The following is a 17,438-nucleotide window of genomic DNA, read 5'->3' on the forward strand; positions in this document are numbered from 1 at the left end:
GCACCATTGGGAAATTCATTCCAATGTTTCTGTACAGAGGGATACACAGGGAATACATGTGAAAGTAAGTGTATCTTTGCTTTGAAGGGCTCCCACATGTACCCCTTAAGATCAACCACAGGGTTCAGATTTAAACCTTTGTTGTTATTAGTGTATTTAGTAAATAGGATTCTTAAGGTCTAGTGTACAATGTAGAAAGGATTCCCAAGGTGTTGTGGTAGTTTATTTGCCTTTTTGAAAGATATTCTCTTGGTCGGGCTGACGGCACAAAGGGGAAATAGCCTTGTAAAACCAGGGTGCACATGTGCAGGTTCCCCTTTCTCAAGCTGGTTGCTATGCACGCACTTGTGCAAAGGGGACGAAGGGACAATGTTCCCGGATGTCCGACCGAGTGAATCTTGGTTCTATAGGAGCAGAGTATATCTGGGATGATGTGGCTTCCTTGCTACACCATAGCGTAGACTGTAGACGTATCTCAGTGACTTCTTCCAAGTATTGCCTATCTTTAAACCTGTATTCCAAGTCTTAAAGTAGGGGAACAGGGATTACAAAATCTGGATTCAAACCCATTTGTGTAGCGTAGACTGATGATAGTAATCTTTGATTTTGAAATGGTAGTTTTCATTAGTAATTCAAGGTGGTAATAAGTCATAGCCTCTATTTGGGGATAAATTATAGTGATCATAGACCCCCATTTGGTGAGAAATTTCTTGGAGGAAACCCTATATGTTTGTGTATGAATGGTTACTTGGGAGTTAGCTGTGAAATTCCCCCCATTTGACTGTTCTGTTGTTTTATCTTCCATATTAATCATAATTGAATAACTCATTTCTCATTCTGATTTTGTAATCTTTCCATCAATTTAGTAATAAATATGTCTCGTTAATTTTACTCTATATATTTACTTAGAATTAGCAGTAGAATACATTTCAATATATTGCCTCATTTTCCTAGTGTATCTCATCCTATACTTACAACCATGCCTGTCATTTCCAATTCCTTCATCCTGTACACTAATATATACATTCCAGTTAATCCATGTTTACCAAACCCTTGTCAGAATTTTGGAATATGTCTGCCAGTTGGGGAGAGCGATTACCAGTGCCGTTGTGTAGCGGGATTTTCTGGAGACAATTGTCAAAGTATAGTCTTTTCATTGTCGATCCTGTCATTCCTGAAAAGTCTTAGTCATTAACATAGCACTAACACTACTTATTTCTTCACTTTTGTTCGTTTAATACATTAATTTTTTCATTCATTCCAATAATGCCATGTTTTGTTATTTCTCTGCACCGTTGATTTATGTAACACAATTACTTGTTCAAATGGTGGGCTATGCCAAGTTGTCGGAGATATCCCTACTTGTTTTTGCAGAAAGCAGTTACTATGGTGAAAGATGTGAATGTGAGTGGCCTGTAACCATGGTAACATTGTTGCCACATTTTACTAATCACTAGTATATGAATTATATTAAGTTTCAGAAATTATTGTGTAAATGTGTGCAATTTAACGCATATAAACTATATCTGTTATCATTTTCATTCAATTACACAACTAAATGTTAACATTTTTTTAACAGTTTCAACAATATTTTTCAAACTTGCAATAACTTGTGTTTGTTGTGTGTCTTTACCATCACATATTCACTAGTTCATCCATGTATACCAAATCCATGTGCAAACTCTGGAGTGTGTCAAACAGTAGGAGAGAGCGACTTCAAGCATGTACATGCAGAGATGGCTTCACTGGACCAACATGTCAAAGTATGAGCAGTTTGGTCTTTTTTGCAAAAGGGACTTGCAGAGATTTGTCACAGACCCATGATTTTCCCAAACTTTCCAAATTATTTGCCTGTTTATAATGGTTTCTCATGTAGGTTCTCACCACTGTTTACAAGTCAATGATCTATGATCTTAGAAGTTGTTATTTCTTAGTAATAGTAACAAGTAAATCCATGCCAGGTAGTTGAATTCGGAGACTATGTTTAACATACATACACTATAAGCTGATGGTGCTGGGACAGCAAATGGTGCTAATATAGCCCAACTGACACATAAGGAATTACTTGAGACTGTAGCGTAACCAGGGGGCAGACTGTCTCCTCAAACAAATATATTTGGATGAAATTTGGATGGATAAAATGAAATATTTTGTTAAATCAACCCATTTTGAACCTAGTTTTCTCTTAAAAGTACCAATTTCTTGATTAGCTGGCTTTTGCCCTTTGAGTTAACAAGCTGGTTATGTACCTTACTTGAGAGCTGGTTAGTGTAAAAAATAAGCATGGAGCTTTAATGAAATAGTTAGACAAACAATGTTTTACAAAATATCTCTGCATGTCCCTTTAACCTTTGTTTATACTTTCAATAATTACAACTTATGTTGTAAAATAATAGCCTATACTTCTGAAACAAATTGATGGATCAGACTTATTTTATTAGCATTTTTCAAAAACAGTGATGGTGTTGTTATCGGAGGAGTGTAATTTCACTCAATAATGTTTAGGCAATCAGAGCAGGTGCAGTTTTTGTGTACTGAATTCCAATAACACTGAAAGCTACTTTGAAGAGAAAAGAAAGAATGAAAATCGGGATTGTCAGGTTTCTCATCCTTTAAATATTATGAGTACTGGTAGTGTATATTAAAGGTCTTTGACCTGATCGACAGCCTCATCCCCCATTTTTCTTCATCAAAATTGAGATTTTGGTATCACAAAAAGCTCATATTTTTCTCCTTATCCTAGTGAAATTTAACACCCGCGATATTTTTTGTTTGAATGGTGTGAACAAATACGTAGTGATTTGTGGTAACCATACTGAAAATGTATCCTATGGACATTGTTATACACATTTTTGCTTCTCATATCAAAAGTATTTGAACAATACAACTCAAAATTTGGAAACATATTGTGTTAATGGTAGACCTAAATCTAAGAACATGAAAAATTGGACCTTGCCTCTTTAAATTTCTCAACACTAACTCCATAATACATTATCATGGTATTGTCGATGTTTTCATTTGACAGTGTAAAGTTTGTCTTTTAGATCTTGCTTAAGTTTTATAACTTTTCTCGTTTACTCATCTCTTTCTCAACACAGTTGATTTATGTACCACAATTTCTTGTTTGAATGGCGGATTTTGCCAACTTATCGGAGGAAACCCTCAATGTTTTTGTACTGGTGGTTATACTGGAAATAACTGTGAAATTCCTCCATGTGAGTGTTTTGTATTCTATCCTTTATTAATTAAGAAAATACAATTTGATTTCTGTGAAAAGCATTGCATTTTCACAAAATAACTGATATTCCATTTTAAATCTCTAATGATGGTGATCTGTTTTTCTAAGCTATATCATATTTAATCACTTCATTCCTAACTTACTTCCATACTTGTCTTTGTTTTGTTCACTATTCTTGTTTCTAGTTGATCCATGTGCATCAAATCCATGTCAAAATTCTGGATTTTGTCAACAAATTAGTGACACAAATAACTACATATGTCAATGCCAGACTGGATATTCTGGAGTCAACTGTGAAAGTATGTTTTACTTCATTTCCATTTTCTCTGTCAATAATTTTTCAAATTTTTATATGTAACTTTGTAATCAAAATAAGACGTAGATACTTTTCACATTGGTTAATGTTATTTCTTTATATCGAGATGTTAGTGCAAGATTGCCCTATCTGCATTAGCTTTGTGCACAAAACCCTCAGAGTATTATATACATTTGAAGCACAGCCTTTGTATGTGCTCCCAATCAGGCCTTGGTGTTTGATCCCAGGGGTTGTCTTACTTTTAAAATGAGCTTTTCTTGGTTTCTCTGGAGAAAAATGTGAAAGTGAGATCAAATTTTCATGTTGGTGATTTTGGAATTACACAGTTGTTATTCTGTTGATAAGTTATAACCTTGTCTACTAGAACTTAATCAGTTCTCACATAATCGAGTAGTGCCGTAGCTACACTAGGGTTCAGAGAAGAACGGCAGTTCCATGCTCAGATTGACGCAAGAGCCATGTCAATGAGCGACATATGCAGAGTTTTGTGTTCCTTCTAGCGGCCGATCTGCGCCGTAACGTGATCAACCAATCAGATTATCGGCCTGTTGTTATGATTGTCAGATGATTGAATCGGCTAATCAGAACCCCCTTTCCGTGTTTAAGCTGTGCACGCTCTTAAAATGTAAACAACTGCAATTCTTTTGCCACAAACTATAGGAGCTATACCTTACAATTTGACATTCATGAAGAATAGTCTTCAGTTTAATGCAATCTGCAAAAACCAATGAAAGTTTTTCAGGTGAAAATTTCTAGGCAATACACATCATTATAAAGAGCAGATCAAATGTCTTGGATTCCATCATTTTTGGGACAAACTTCCATATAAATATCATATCATATTTCTGTACATCCTGGCTATCGTTTGACACATTCAGTTTGAAACTCTTGGTAATATGTTTTCCTGACAGACTACATTTGTGATCCTAATCCATGCTTGAATCAAGGAACATGTCAACCATTTGGTAACAGCTATCAGTGTGATTGTCCTCAGGGTTATTCAGGACGAAATTGTCAAAGTAAGTGGCATCTTTCAGACAGTGGTATAAACCCAGAGGTTAACAGGAGACAGGCTTCCACCTGGTCTTGGAAAGATACTTTCTTTCTTTAATGCAAATGAAGCAGGTGTCACATATTTAATATGTACAACATTGATTGATATTGCTGTGACTATTGGTGCATTTTATAACACAATGCTTTTCCTCAAAGCTATACTTTGATTTACGCTTTGCAGAAATTTCAAAATTTTAAAGGTACTTTAAGTCATGCTGGATTTGCAAACCAATTGATAAAGGATGATTTTCAATAAAAAATGAATTTTTGTCATTGATTTTGAGGTTCCATTTCTATTCCTATTTGTTCCTATTTGTAATATACTTCTTTGTCCAGCCAACCACTGTGATCTGGCCATTAAAATAATGAGCATGTCAACCTTGAAGAAACACCATTCAATTGTCAACCTGGCTACGCCGGAGTTAGATGCCAAAGAAAGTCTCATAACTTCTCTTGCAACAGAATTGTAATCAGGTTGCTAAATATTTTTGTATGTTTTGTTTTTTATAAGCAATCTGTTATAACTAATATAATTCTGATCATCTCTGACCATTTGTTACTAATGTTTCATCATTCCATAATTATTTCTAGCAAGTGTATGTGATACCACTTCTTGTTTGAATGGTGGTTTATGTAATGTTATTGCTGGAGCGGCATTATGTTTTTGCACGATGATTACTATGGTGACAGGTGTCAATGTGAGTGCTTATGTTTTCTTTCATTTCTTATTCACCTAACATTATCATAAAGCCACTTTGTACCACTTTTTGTTCTATTTTGTACTGTCACACTGTTTCATGTATCTTTTCAGTTCATCCATGTAGACCCAGTCCATGTCTTAATTCTGGAACTTGTCAGGTTGTGGGTCAGAACGACTACCAGTGTTCCTGTCTGCCTGGATATACTGGACAAAACTGCCAAAGTATGCAAATTACTTTATTGTTACACATTGTTGGTACTAGAGTAGTTTCTAATATTTCTGAAATGCATATCAGGTTTTTCTGCCAGTTAACTCTATCTTGGGTTATCAATTTTATCCAGAGGGCATAGTTTTGGTTAGTAACCCTGACTTTAGGATATTGGAAGCAAGCATCATTCAATGATAGAGGGTATGCAATACGATTTCACTCATGACAGAGTCATCCGCATTTAAATAAAATTCTGTCCTCCAAAGAGGTCTCCACTTGAAATTTCCAATGATAACACAATGAAAGAGTAGCAGTGGAATCGATCTAAAAACCTGCCCTTATGTCAGTTATTATACCATTCCGGTTGGTTCATTGCATAGGGCGTATTGCCAACCTGGCTACTCTTGGAGATAGATACCAGAGAAAGTTTCTGAGCTTCTCTTGTAATGTCATTCTCACTGACGTGTTGCTATACTTTCATTATTTTACTTTTATAAGTATTTTATAACTAATGTGTTCTCATACTCTGAATCATCTTTGTATGTATTACCACCTGTTACCAATGCTAACATTTTCCATCTTTCCTTCATTATATGTAGCGAGTGTGTGTGATACTATTTCTTGTTTGAATGGTGGTTTATGTAGTATTGTTAGTGGAGCAGCTACATGTTTCTGCACTGGTGATTACTATGGCGATAGGTGTCAACGTGAGTGCTTTTATGTTTTCATTTCTTATATACCTAACATTATCATAAAGCCACTTTGTACCACTTTTTGTTCTATTTTGTACTGTCACACTGTTTTATGTATCTTTTCAGTTCATCCATGTAGACCCAGTCCATGTCTTAATTCTGGAACTTGTCAGGTTGCAGGTCAGAACGACTACCAGTGTTCCTGTCCACCTGGATATTCTGGACGAAACTGCCAAAGTATGCATATTACTCTATTTTGTGATCAAAACTAATAAGATATATGGTATTTAGATTTCATCTTGCAATCAATCAGATTAATTTCTAGTCTGGCCGAAATGCTTGTCGTGTTCAGTGTTTTTAATTGTCAAATTTTGCTACTGCAAAAGGAAGTTACTAAAACCTCTCTTGCAACAAAAATGTCACCAGCATTTTAATGCTACTTAATATTTAACTAACTTTTAAATTGAATTAAACTAATATAACTGTTATTAATTAATCTTCAACCACCTTAATTAATCTTCAACCACCTAATTTGTTACTAATGACAACATTTACTGTGTCCATTGTAGCCAGCATGTGTGATACCATTTCTTGTTTGAATAATGGTCTATGTCAAATTGTTGGTGGAACTGGTACATGTTTCTGCCGTAATGGATACTATGGAGATAGGTGTCAATGTGAGTGTCAGTGTATTTGTGATTAATAATTAATATCATTATTAAATAAGTAGGCCTATCTTTTAACAATTCTAGCAGTTCTCCCATGTGTGTTTTCCTTAATAAATAACAAATGTGTGTTATTGTATTATATTATCCTACTGCATGTTCCATTATTAACATTTGATCATTTCAGTTCATCCATGTATACCTAGTCCTTGCCAGAATTCTGGAACTTGTCAAATTGTTGGCCAAACGGATTACCAGTGTTCTTGTCCACCTGGATATTCTGGACAAAATTGTGAAAGTATGAATACTATTTTATATTTTCTCACTTGCTGACTCACTAAATGTTTTGTAAATTGGAATATTTGAATAATTTCATTGCAAGAAAAGATGTTTGATATATCAATGAATTTTGTATTGTATCTACATTATCTGCAAAGCGGTTTATTTCATTTGTTACACTTTGAGTTTGTCAACTTGTTGTTGCATGACAGATTATGTATGTGATCCAAACCCATGTTTCAACCAAGGGACATGTCAGCCATTTGCTGATAGCTATCAGTGTGCTTGTCAGCCAGGATACTCAGGATTAGATTGTCAAAGTGAGTTTTTGGTGGAAATGGTAACAGAAAATGTTTAATTCAGCTTTGTTATTTAATGTGAGGTCTAAGTGCCATTTAAGTAATTTTTTCTTGGCATTAGCTGGTATGTTCAGTTTAAGAATGTTGGTATAGGAGTGAGTGTTCAACAGATTAGCTTTATGATACTATTGCAATATAAAATTCAGAATTTTATGGAGTTTTTTGAAGAAGCAACCTCTATGATTCTTTTACAAATTATTACCATTATGGTATATGTACATTTATACCAACAGCTTACATCTGTGATCCCAATCCTTGTTTCAACCAAGGCACTTGTCAGCCTTCAGGTTCAGACTCTTATCAGTGTACTTGCCCATCTGGATTTGTTGGAGCAATGTGTGAAAGTAAGCAACCTATTATCATTCCAATTGACAGGATCTTAGTATTTTCTGAACATGTACAGGCTTCTCCTTCGGATGTATCTTGAAGATACTGTATTTTGATCATATTTATAGTGGTGTAAGAGTGCTTTCGGTGGTGTAAGGTTTAGATGTTATATAAACTTTGTTTCATCTGCTGGGTTTGGCAGCTAAATCTCTCTTAGCACAGTTACAAACTATTTCCATCTCATGTTACAACCTATTTCTGTCTGCAGCTGATATCTGTAGTCCAAACCCTTGTCAAAATGAAGGAGTATGCCAGTCTTCTGGAGGTACCATTCAGTGTGATTGCCAGCTTGGTTACTCTGGCCTTTTTTGTGAAAGTAAGATGCAACAATCTTGTTGGTCCTTTGTCAAATTTTCTTTATAGTTTTTTTCAAAGTTAATTAACTGCTGTTGATAACTCTTAGGCTAACATATCCAATCAAAATTTTTTATTTATAAAATTATTACTCTAAAAACTTGTATTAACAAAATTTTAATATTTACTCACTCATTACTCACTCACAAGTACTGATATCTTAATCTCCAAATTTATAGCTAGTGTGTGTGACACTGTTTCTTGTCTAAATGGCGGTTTCTGTCAGGTTGTTGGCGGAATTGCAGAATGTTTTTGTACTGATGATTACAATGGAGATAGATGTCAATGTGAGTGTCTTTGTCCTTACTTACCTCATTCTAATAATAATCAAAATGTCTTCCATGCCTTTGTATTAACATAACAATTCTGTCTTAACTTGTCTATTGTGTGTTTCTCCTGTCATTGTTTTCCTTTTCTAGTTCACCCTTGCCGACCTGACCCATGTCAAAATTCTGGGACGTGTCAAGTCCTTGGGTTAGATTATCAGTGTTCTTGTCCACCTGGATTTTCTGGAAGAAATTGCGAAAGTAGGCATATGTTGTTTCTTTTGGTATTTGACCTATATTTTATTGGATACCATCTCATATGTTAATTAAGGCTAAAGACTATAATATTGCACAAATTATAATGACAGTAACAAACCTAATATTGTAACTTTAACTGTTCACTTCACTTCAAATAATATAGACTTAGTTTAAACCATTTTAGTTTATATAAGTTTAACTTACACTAACACTGAACATGTTCTTGAACCTTAGTGAATGCTTGTGATGATCTTATGTGTTTAAATGATGGTCTATGTCAAAATGTTGGTGGAACTGCTACCTGTTTTTGCAGGAATGGTTACTATGGAGATACTTGTCAATGTGAGTCTTTTGTTTGTGTATGTACAATTTTTGCTTTATTGTCTTGTTGAAACTTTGTCACAAAACTCTTTTGTTTACTTAAATTTGTATTGTATTGTATACTATCATCTGTCATCAACATTGTATCATTTCAGTTCATCCATGTATACCAAGTCCTTGTCAAAATTCCGGAACTTGTCAAATTGTTGGCCAAACGGATTACCAATGTTCTTGTCCACCTGGATATTCTGGACAAAATTGTGAAAGTATGAACACTATTTTCAATTACCGTACTTGTTTTCTTTAGCACTATGATGTGCATTGATTTGAATCTTTTAAGTGCTTCTATTGCAAGAAATGGTGTTTCATAATTCCCAAATTGTGTGAGATTAGAGAAAAAACACATCCTGCATTAAAAAGGTTAGCGATACAATGATTATTAATTCAATTGCATTCATTACACTCTGGGTTTGTTGTTTCACCTCAGATTATGTATGTGATCCAAACCCATGTTTTAACCAAGGGACATGTCAGCCATTTGCTGATAGCTATCAGTGTACTTGTCAGCCAGGATACTCTGGATTGAACTGTCAAAGTGAGTGCTCAATGAAAAGAGTCTTATGGGCAATTTTATAAATCATTTCAAAATGTTTTGGGAAACATTTGCAAATTTGCAAAGACCATTATTATTATAAGCTACTATATGTCATAAGCTTTGAGGCTTTTCTTTCTTGGCATTAACTGTTTTACTTTTTGGCACTAATTGTTTTACTTTTTTGATTTCACCCCATTACAATACTATCAACAGCCAACATATGTGATCCTAACCCGTGTCTGCATAGAGGTGTATGCCAACCTTTAGGAGACTCTTATCAGTGTTTCTGTATACCTGGGTTTACTGGAGATATGTGTCAGAGTAAGTCAGCTTTGTATCACAGTATCACAATATTCTTTGTCATAAAGGGAAAGAATTTGATTGGTTTTGGTATATTTCTGGAAGCTTTTAGAAGGGATTGAAGTGTCTGGTATTTTCTGGGTGTAGTAATTAAAAGTTAGTATCATCTTGCAACCCTTTGTCTTTCTTCAGCTAACCTTTGTGAACCTAACCCTTGTGAAAATCAAGGAGTATGTCAGCCTTCAGGAAACACCATTCAATGTAGTTGTCAACCTGGTTACTCTGGAGATAGATGCCAAAGTAAGTTGCATAACATCTTTTGCAACAAAATCATCAGCCAGTTAAAATAATTCTTTATGATATTTAACCTTTGAATTAATTGTAACTTTTTCAAACTAATATAACCTCTGTTAATTCTAAATCTTTAACCTCCTACTTGTTACTAATGACAACATTTACTGTGTCCATTGTAGCCAGTGTGTGTGATACCATTTCTTGTTTGAATAATGGTCTATGTCAAATTGTTGGTGGAACTGGTACATGTTTCTGCAGTAATGGATACTATGGAGATAGGTGTGAATGTGAGTGTTTTTGTAATGTTTGTTTTTATTAATTAACATTTTTCATAAGTAGGCCTACTATTCAACAATTACATGAGTCTGTTCTGTAGGTTTCCTTAATTGTAACAAATGTGTTTGTTGAATTAATTCTATCCTATTGCATGTTCTGTTATTAACATTATATCATTTCAGTTCATCCATGTATACCTAGTCCTTGTCAAAATTCTGGAACTTGTCAAATTGTTGGCCAAACGGATTACCAGTGTTTTTGTCCACCTGGATATTCTGGACAAAATTGCGAAAGTATGAATATTTTTTTTCCATTATTATTTGTTAAACTCAAACACTTTTAGCTGCATTGATATGATTCTCCTATTAAAGTGCTTCCATTGAGAGAAATCATATTTCATAATTCCAAAATTCCATTTGTTACGGTTCTGGGTTGATTAGCTTCTTGCACCACAGATTATGTATGTGATCAAACCCATGGAACATGTCAGCCATTTGCTATAGTTATCAGTGTGCTTGTCAGCCATGATACTCTGTATTGAATTGTCAAAATTGGTGTCAAAATCTGAAGAACAATGTTTTATCTTTTCCCGGAGTGTCTCTTGCACATCGATATTGGAAAACCTTCATCAGAAATTACCATTTGTCAAAAAAGCTAACCTTGTTAGGAACTAAAGATTTTCTTTTATGGTATTAACTGTTTTATCTTTCTGACTTCACCTCTTTACAATACTATCAACAGCCAACATATGTGATCCTAACCCCTGTCTGAATAGAGGTGTATGCCAACCTTTAGGAGACTCTTATCAGTGTTTTTGTATACCTGGGTTTACTGGAGATATGTGTCAGAGTAAGTCAGTTTGAAGTATATAGACTTTTTGTTATTAAGGGTACAAATTTGATTAGTATTCGTATATTTCTGGAAGGTTTTAGAAAGGATTGAAGTATCTGGTATTTTCTGGGTGTTGTAATTCAAAGTTAGTATCATCTTGCAACCCTTTGTCTTTCTTCAGCCAACCTCTGTGAACCTAACCCTTGTCAAAATCAAGGACAATGTCAGCCTTCAGGAAACACCATTCAATGTAATTGTCCAAGTGGCTACTCCGGAGATAGATGCCAAAGTAAGTTGCAGAATCTCTCTTGCAACTAAACGGTTAATTGTAATATATGAAATCATGTTCTATCTTTCTTTTTTATTAAAATTCTAACAACTTACTTGCTATTGCTGAGACTTACCTTTTACTCACGCATTACTCACTACTCACAAGTACTGACATTTCCATCTCTCCAATTTTATAGCTAGTGTGTGTGACACTGTTTCTTGTCTAAATGGCGGTTTCTGTCAGGTTGATAGTGGAATTGCACAATGTTTTTGTACTGGTGACTACTATGGAGATAGATGTCAACGTGAGTGTCTATGTCTTACTTTGCTCATTCTGATTTATTAATGTATCTGACTTACACTCTAATATGTATCTTTTACCTAAAATCTGTACCTAAAATCTTTGCATTTATTTATTAACATAACAGTTCTTATCTTATACACTTGTATTGTTTTTGTCTATTATCATTTTCTCTGAACAGTGCATCCTTGCCGACCTGACCCATGTCAAAATTCTGGGACATGTCAAGTTCTTGGGTTAGATTATCAATGTTCTTGTCCACCTGGATTTTCCGGAAGAAATTGTGAAAGTAGGCACTTGTTTTCTGTTTATGTGGTTCAGTAATGATATTTGAAATATTATCTCTTTAATTGTACTAAATATTTAAACTTTAACAACATTTACTTTATACTAATTGCAATGACAGTAAACAAACCTAATATTCTAATTTAACATTGCTCACTCGAATTCAAATAATTACAGACTGCAAACAATTCTATTTTGTACTTACTTCAAACTAGCATTGTATATATCTTTCTTGTACCATAGTGAATGCATGTGATGATATTATGTGTTTAAATGGTGGTCTATGTCAAAATGTTGGTGGAACTGCTACCTGTTTTTGCATCAATGGTTACTATGGAGATACATGTCAATGTGAGTTTTTTTTATTATTAATTTTCTTTCTTATCTCACTGAAAACTTTGTGACAAATCTTTGTTCATTATGTTGTACATGTACTGTTTTGTATTGTATACTATCATCTATCATTAATATTGTATCATTTCAGTTCACCCATGTCTACCTAGTCCTTGTCAGAATTCTGGAACTTGTCAAATTGTTGGCCAAACGGATTACCAATGTTCTTGTCCACCTGGATATTCTGGACAAAATTGTGAAAATATGAATGCCATTTTTTCTATTTTCTTACTTGCTGACTCACTATATGCTTTCATTGCAAGAAATGATATTTGATATCTACAGTAATATGTATTTGTTAATTGAGAATAAGAGACTGGATAATTCACTGTAAAGGAGGTTTATTCCATTTGTTACACCTTTGGGTTTGCCAACTTGTTGTTGCACCACAGATTATGTATGTGATCCAAACCCATGTTTTAACCAAGGGACATGTCAGCCATTTGGTGATAGCTATCAGTGTGCTTGTCAGCCAGGATACTCTGGATTAAATTGTCAAAGTGAGTGTTAAATAAAAGTATTTTGGCAAATGAGAACGTACATGTAAACGATATGAAAATGTTCATGAGGAATTGATTACATATTTTGGAAGTCCATCATCATTACCTAAATGCAGCTTGAGCTACAAGGCTTTTTCTTGGCATTGGCTATTTTACTTCCTGGCATTAACTCTTTTACTTTTCTGACTTCACCCCTTTTATAATACTATCAACAGCCAACATATGTGATCCTAACCCCTGTCTGAATAGTGGTGTATGCCAACCATTAGGAGACTCTTATCAGTGTTTCTGTTTACCTGGGTTTACCGGAGAAATATGTCAAAGTAAGTCCCCTTCTTTTTTGTAGCGACTCATTATAAGGAAAAGAATTTGTTTGCTGTTTGATATATTTCTGGAAGGTTTTAAGTATCTGATATTTTCTGGGTGTTATAATTCAAAGTTAGTGTAATCTTTCAATCTCTTTCTTCAGCCAACCTCTGTGAACCTAATCCTTGTCAAAATCAAGGACAATGTCAGCCTTCAGGAAACACCATTCAATGTAACTGTCAAACTGGCTACTCTGGAGATAGATGCCAAAGTAAGTTGCATAACCTCTCTTGCAACAAAATCATCAGCCAGTTTAAATAATTTATGATATTTAACCTTTGAATTAATTGTACCTTTTTCAAACTAATATAACCTCTGTTAATTCTAAATCTTTAACCACCTAACTTGTTACTAATGACAACATTTACTGTGTCCGTTTTGTAGCCAGTGTGTGTGACAGCATTTCTTGTTTGAATAATGGTGTATGTCAAATTGTTGGCGGAACTGGTACATGTTTGTGCAGTAGTGGATACTATGGAGATAGGTGTCAATGTGAGTGTCATTGGTTTTCTGATTTTTTCCCCTTTTAAAAGTTGGCCTACTAATCCTGCTCTGTGTGTTTTCTTTAATTATAACACAATTGTTGTGTGTTTTAATTGTATCTTTCTCCATGTTTTGCTATTAATTCTGTATTATTTCAGTTCATCCATGTATACCTAGTCCTTGTCAGAATGCTGGAACTTGTCAAATTGTTGGCCAAACGGATTACCAGTGTTCATGTCCACCTGGATATTCTGGACAAAATTGTGAAAGTATGAATTTTATTTTGTTTTCTTTTATTTTGTTTTCTTTAGCACCATGAATCTGAATCATTTAATGCACAAAATGGTGTTTGATATCTATACTATTTGTGAGATGAGAAAATTTTTTGTTAAAAACAAAGTTTCGATTTGTTTACATAGTCTGTAAGGTGTTTTATTCCATGTATCACACTTCTGGGTTGTTGACTTGTTTCACCAGATTATGTATGTGATCCAAACCCATGTTCAAACCAAGGGACATGTCAGCCATTTGGTAATAGTTATCAGTGTGCTTGTCAGCCAGGATACTCTGGATTAAATTGCCAAAGTGAGTAGCGAAGAAAGAGGTATTTTTGGGCAATTAAGTCACAAATCATCACAAAATGATGTTAATTCCTACCTCATTAGGGCCTTCTTTCATGGCATGTAGAGTTGCATCTTTCTGACATAACTTCTTTACAATACTATCAACAGCCAACATATGTGATCCTAACCCGTGTCTGAATAGAGGTGTGTGCCAACCTTTAGGAGACTCTTATCAGTGTTTCTGTATACCTGGGTTTACTGGAGATATGTGTCAGAGTAAGTCCCCTTAGTTTTTTTTTTTTTTTTGCACGCAAATGGTATTTTCTGTAAGGTTTTAGGTTGCTTTGAATATCTGATATTTCATGGCATTTGTAAGTACCATCTGGCAATCTGTTGTCTTTCTTCAGCAAACCTCTGTGATCCCAACCCTTGTCAAAATCAAGGACAATGTCAGCCTTCAGGAAACACCATTCAGTGTAATTGTCCAAGTGGCTATTCTGGAGATAGATGTCAAAGTAAGTTGCATAACCTCTCTTGCAACTAACGGTTAACATGTTTAGTACTATATGATATTTGAGTTAGATGCCAAAGTAAGTTACATAACCATCCTTTCAACAAAATGTTGCAGGATGCTTCATCATTTTTCAAATATGATATTTGAGCTGTTTGTAACTTTGCAGCAACTTATAAACAAGATACTTGCCAACAAGTTTTGAATCAAAATTAATCCATTGTCTGTTTTAATGTGCTAGTAAGCTAACATATTAATTCAAATCAATCTTATTTTTCGTTTTATTATTCTGTAAACTTACCCAAGTTTTAGCAAGACTCTTTTACTCATTACTCACAAATACTGACCTTTCCATCTCTCCAATTTTATAGCTAGTGTTTGTGACACTGTTTCTTGTCTAAATGGCGGTTTCTGTCAGGTTGCTGGTGGAATTGCACAATGTTTTTGTACTGGTGATTACTATGGAGAAAGATGTCAACGTGAGTGTCTATGTCTTCTTTGACTCATTCTGATTTACACTCTAATATGTATCTTTTACATAAAATCTGTGCCTTTATACATAATTCTATCTAAACACTTATATTGTTCTTGTCTACCATTATTTTCTCTGAACAGTGCACCCTTGCCGACCTGACCCATGTCAAAATTCTGGGACATGTCAAGTTCTTGGGTTAGATTATCAATGTTCTTGTCCGCCTGGATTTTCTGGAAGAAATTGTGAAAGTAGGCATATGCTGTTTCTGTTAATGTGGCTTAGTAATGGGTTTTGATATTTATATAATCTCGTTAATAGTACTAAATTCTTAAACTTTAACAACTCTTACTTTACACTAATTACAATGACAGTAAACAAACCTAATATTCTAACTTAAAACGGTTCATGCGAATTCAAATAATACATACTTAATATAAACATTCAAGTTTATATATCACACTGAACTAACACTGAAAATATCATTCTTGTACCATAGTGAATGCATGTGATGATATTATGTGTTTAAATGGTGGTCTATGTCAAAATGTTGGTGGAACTGCTACCTGTTTTTGCATCAATGGTTACTATGGAGATACTTGTCAATGTGAGTGGTTTTTATTTTGCTTTACTTTCTTGCTGAAATCTGCAACCGAAATCTGTTGTTCATTACATTATACATCATGATGTATTGTATTGTATTGTATTGTATTGTATACTATCATCTATCATTAATATTGTATCATTTCAGTTCATCCATGTCTACCTAGTCCTTGTCAAAATTCTGGAACTTGTCAAATTGTTGGCCAAACGGATTACCAGTGTTTTTGTCCACCTGGATATTCTGGACAAAATTGTGAAAGTATGAATACTATTTTCAGATATTACTTGTTTTCTTTTAATAACCCTATGAGCTGCATTGATTTTAATTTGTTAAGTGTTTCCATTGCAAGAAATAGTCTTTCAAAATTCCAGAAATGCGGGAGATGAGAAAAATCATGTAGTAAATAGTTTTGATTATGTTATCTACATGATGGTTAATTTCTTTTATTACACTTCTGGGTCTGTCAACTTGTTGATCTGCAGATTATGTATGTGATCCAAACCCATGTTTTAACCAAGGGACATGTCAGCCATTTGGTAATAGTTATCAGTGTGCTTGTCAGCCAGGATACTCTGGATTGAATTGTCAAAGTGAGTGCTGAATAAAGTGGGCCTTTTGGGTAACCAATTGATAGCAAAATATCTTCTATCCAATATTAAAAAGCAAGTACCTTATTTTAATAGCATGAAGAATGTTTTTTCATGACATTCATTTGAATCTTTCTTACAATACTATCAACAGCCAACATATGTGATCCTAACCCCTGTCTGAATAGAGGTGTATGCCAACCTTTAGGAGACTCTTATCAGTGTTTCTGTATACCTGGGTTTACTGGAGATATGTGTCAAAGTAAGTCCTCTTCGGTGTTTTGTCGCTTATTATAAGGAAAAATGATTTGCTTTTGGTCTAATTCTGGAAGGTTTGAAGTGTCTGATATTTTCTGGGTCTTGTAATTCAAAGTTAGTATCATCTTACAACCCTTTGTCTTTCTTCAGCCAACCTCTGTGAACCTAACCCTTGTCAAAATCAAGGACAATGTCAGCCTTCAGGAAACACCATTCAGTGTAGTTGTCAACCAGGCTACTCTGGAGATCGATGCCAAAGTAAGTTGCATAACCTCTCTTGCAACAAAATAATCACCAGATCTTAAAGGGGCACTTCGTGATCCACAGCCTCATCCCCCACTTTTCTCAAAAAAGTTGAGATTTTTATATCACTGGAAACCTCTGGCTACATAATGTTTATGTACAAAATATTTCTTGCAGATTAATTACGTTTAGCAAAGATATCGTGAAATT

General features: G+C 34.4%; 1 protein-coding gene across 1 annotated transcript in view; it reads left to right on the top strand.

The window, feature by feature from the left end:
• The first annotated feature begins 4,465 nt into the window (after positions 1-4,465).
• Positions 4,466-17,438, top strand: part of LOC140146799 (uncharacterized) — a 95,707-nt gene continuing 82,734 nt past the window's right edge. The window contains exons 1-28 of the mRNA XM_072168683.1: positions 4,466-4,573; positions 5,199-5,305; positions 5,419-5,529; positions 6,115-6,222; positions 6,334-6,444; positions 6,777-6,884; positions 7,060-7,170; positions 7,364-7,471; positions 7,744-7,854; positions 8,106-8,213; positions 8,431-8,538; positions 8,671-8,778; positions 9,010-9,117; positions 9,252-9,362; positions 9,584-9,691; positions 9,905-10,012; positions 10,184-10,291; positions 10,465-10,572; positions 10,744-10,854; positions 11,303-11,410; positions 11,574-11,681; positions 11,860-11,967; positions 12,145-12,252; positions 12,492-12,599; positions 12,733-12,843; positions 13,034-13,141; positions 13,357-13,464; positions 13,611-13,718. Of these exons, the coding sequence (XP_072024784.1) occupies positions 5,266-5,305; positions 5,419-5,529; positions 6,115-6,222; positions 6,334-6,444; positions 6,777-6,884; positions 7,060-7,170; positions 7,364-7,471; positions 7,744-7,854; positions 8,106-8,213; positions 8,431-8,538; positions 8,671-8,778; positions 9,010-9,117; positions 9,252-9,362; positions 9,584-9,691; positions 9,905-10,012; positions 10,184-10,291; positions 10,465-10,572; positions 10,744-10,854; positions 11,303-11,410; positions 11,574-11,681; positions 11,860-11,967; positions 12,145-12,252; positions 12,492-12,599; positions 12,733-12,843; positions 13,034-13,141; positions 13,357-13,464; positions 13,611-13,718 (2,869 nt within the window). The 5' untranslated portion in view covers positions 4,466-4,573; positions 5,199-5,265. The remainder of the gene's footprint in view (positions 4,574-5,198; positions 5,306-5,418; positions 5,530-6,114; positions 6,223-6,333; positions 6,445-6,776; positions 6,885-7,059; positions 7,171-7,363; positions 7,472-7,743; positions 7,855-8,105; positions 8,214-8,430; positions 8,539-8,670; positions 8,779-9,009; positions 9,118-9,251; positions 9,363-9,583; positions 9,692-9,904; positions 10,013-10,183; positions 10,292-10,464; positions 10,573-10,743; positions 10,855-11,302; positions 11,411-11,573; positions 11,682-11,859; positions 11,968-12,144; positions 12,253-12,491; positions 12,600-12,732; positions 12,844-13,033; positions 13,142-13,356; positions 13,465-13,610; positions 13,719-17,438) is intronic.

This window comes from Amphiura filiformis, chromosome 1 (assembly GCF_039555335.1).
Source record: "Amphiura filiformis chromosome 1, Afil_fr2py, whole genome shotgun sequence".
Taxonomy (NCBI): Eukaryota; Metazoa; Echinodermata; class Ophiuroidea; order Amphilepidida; family Amphiuridae; genus Amphiura; species Amphiura filiformis.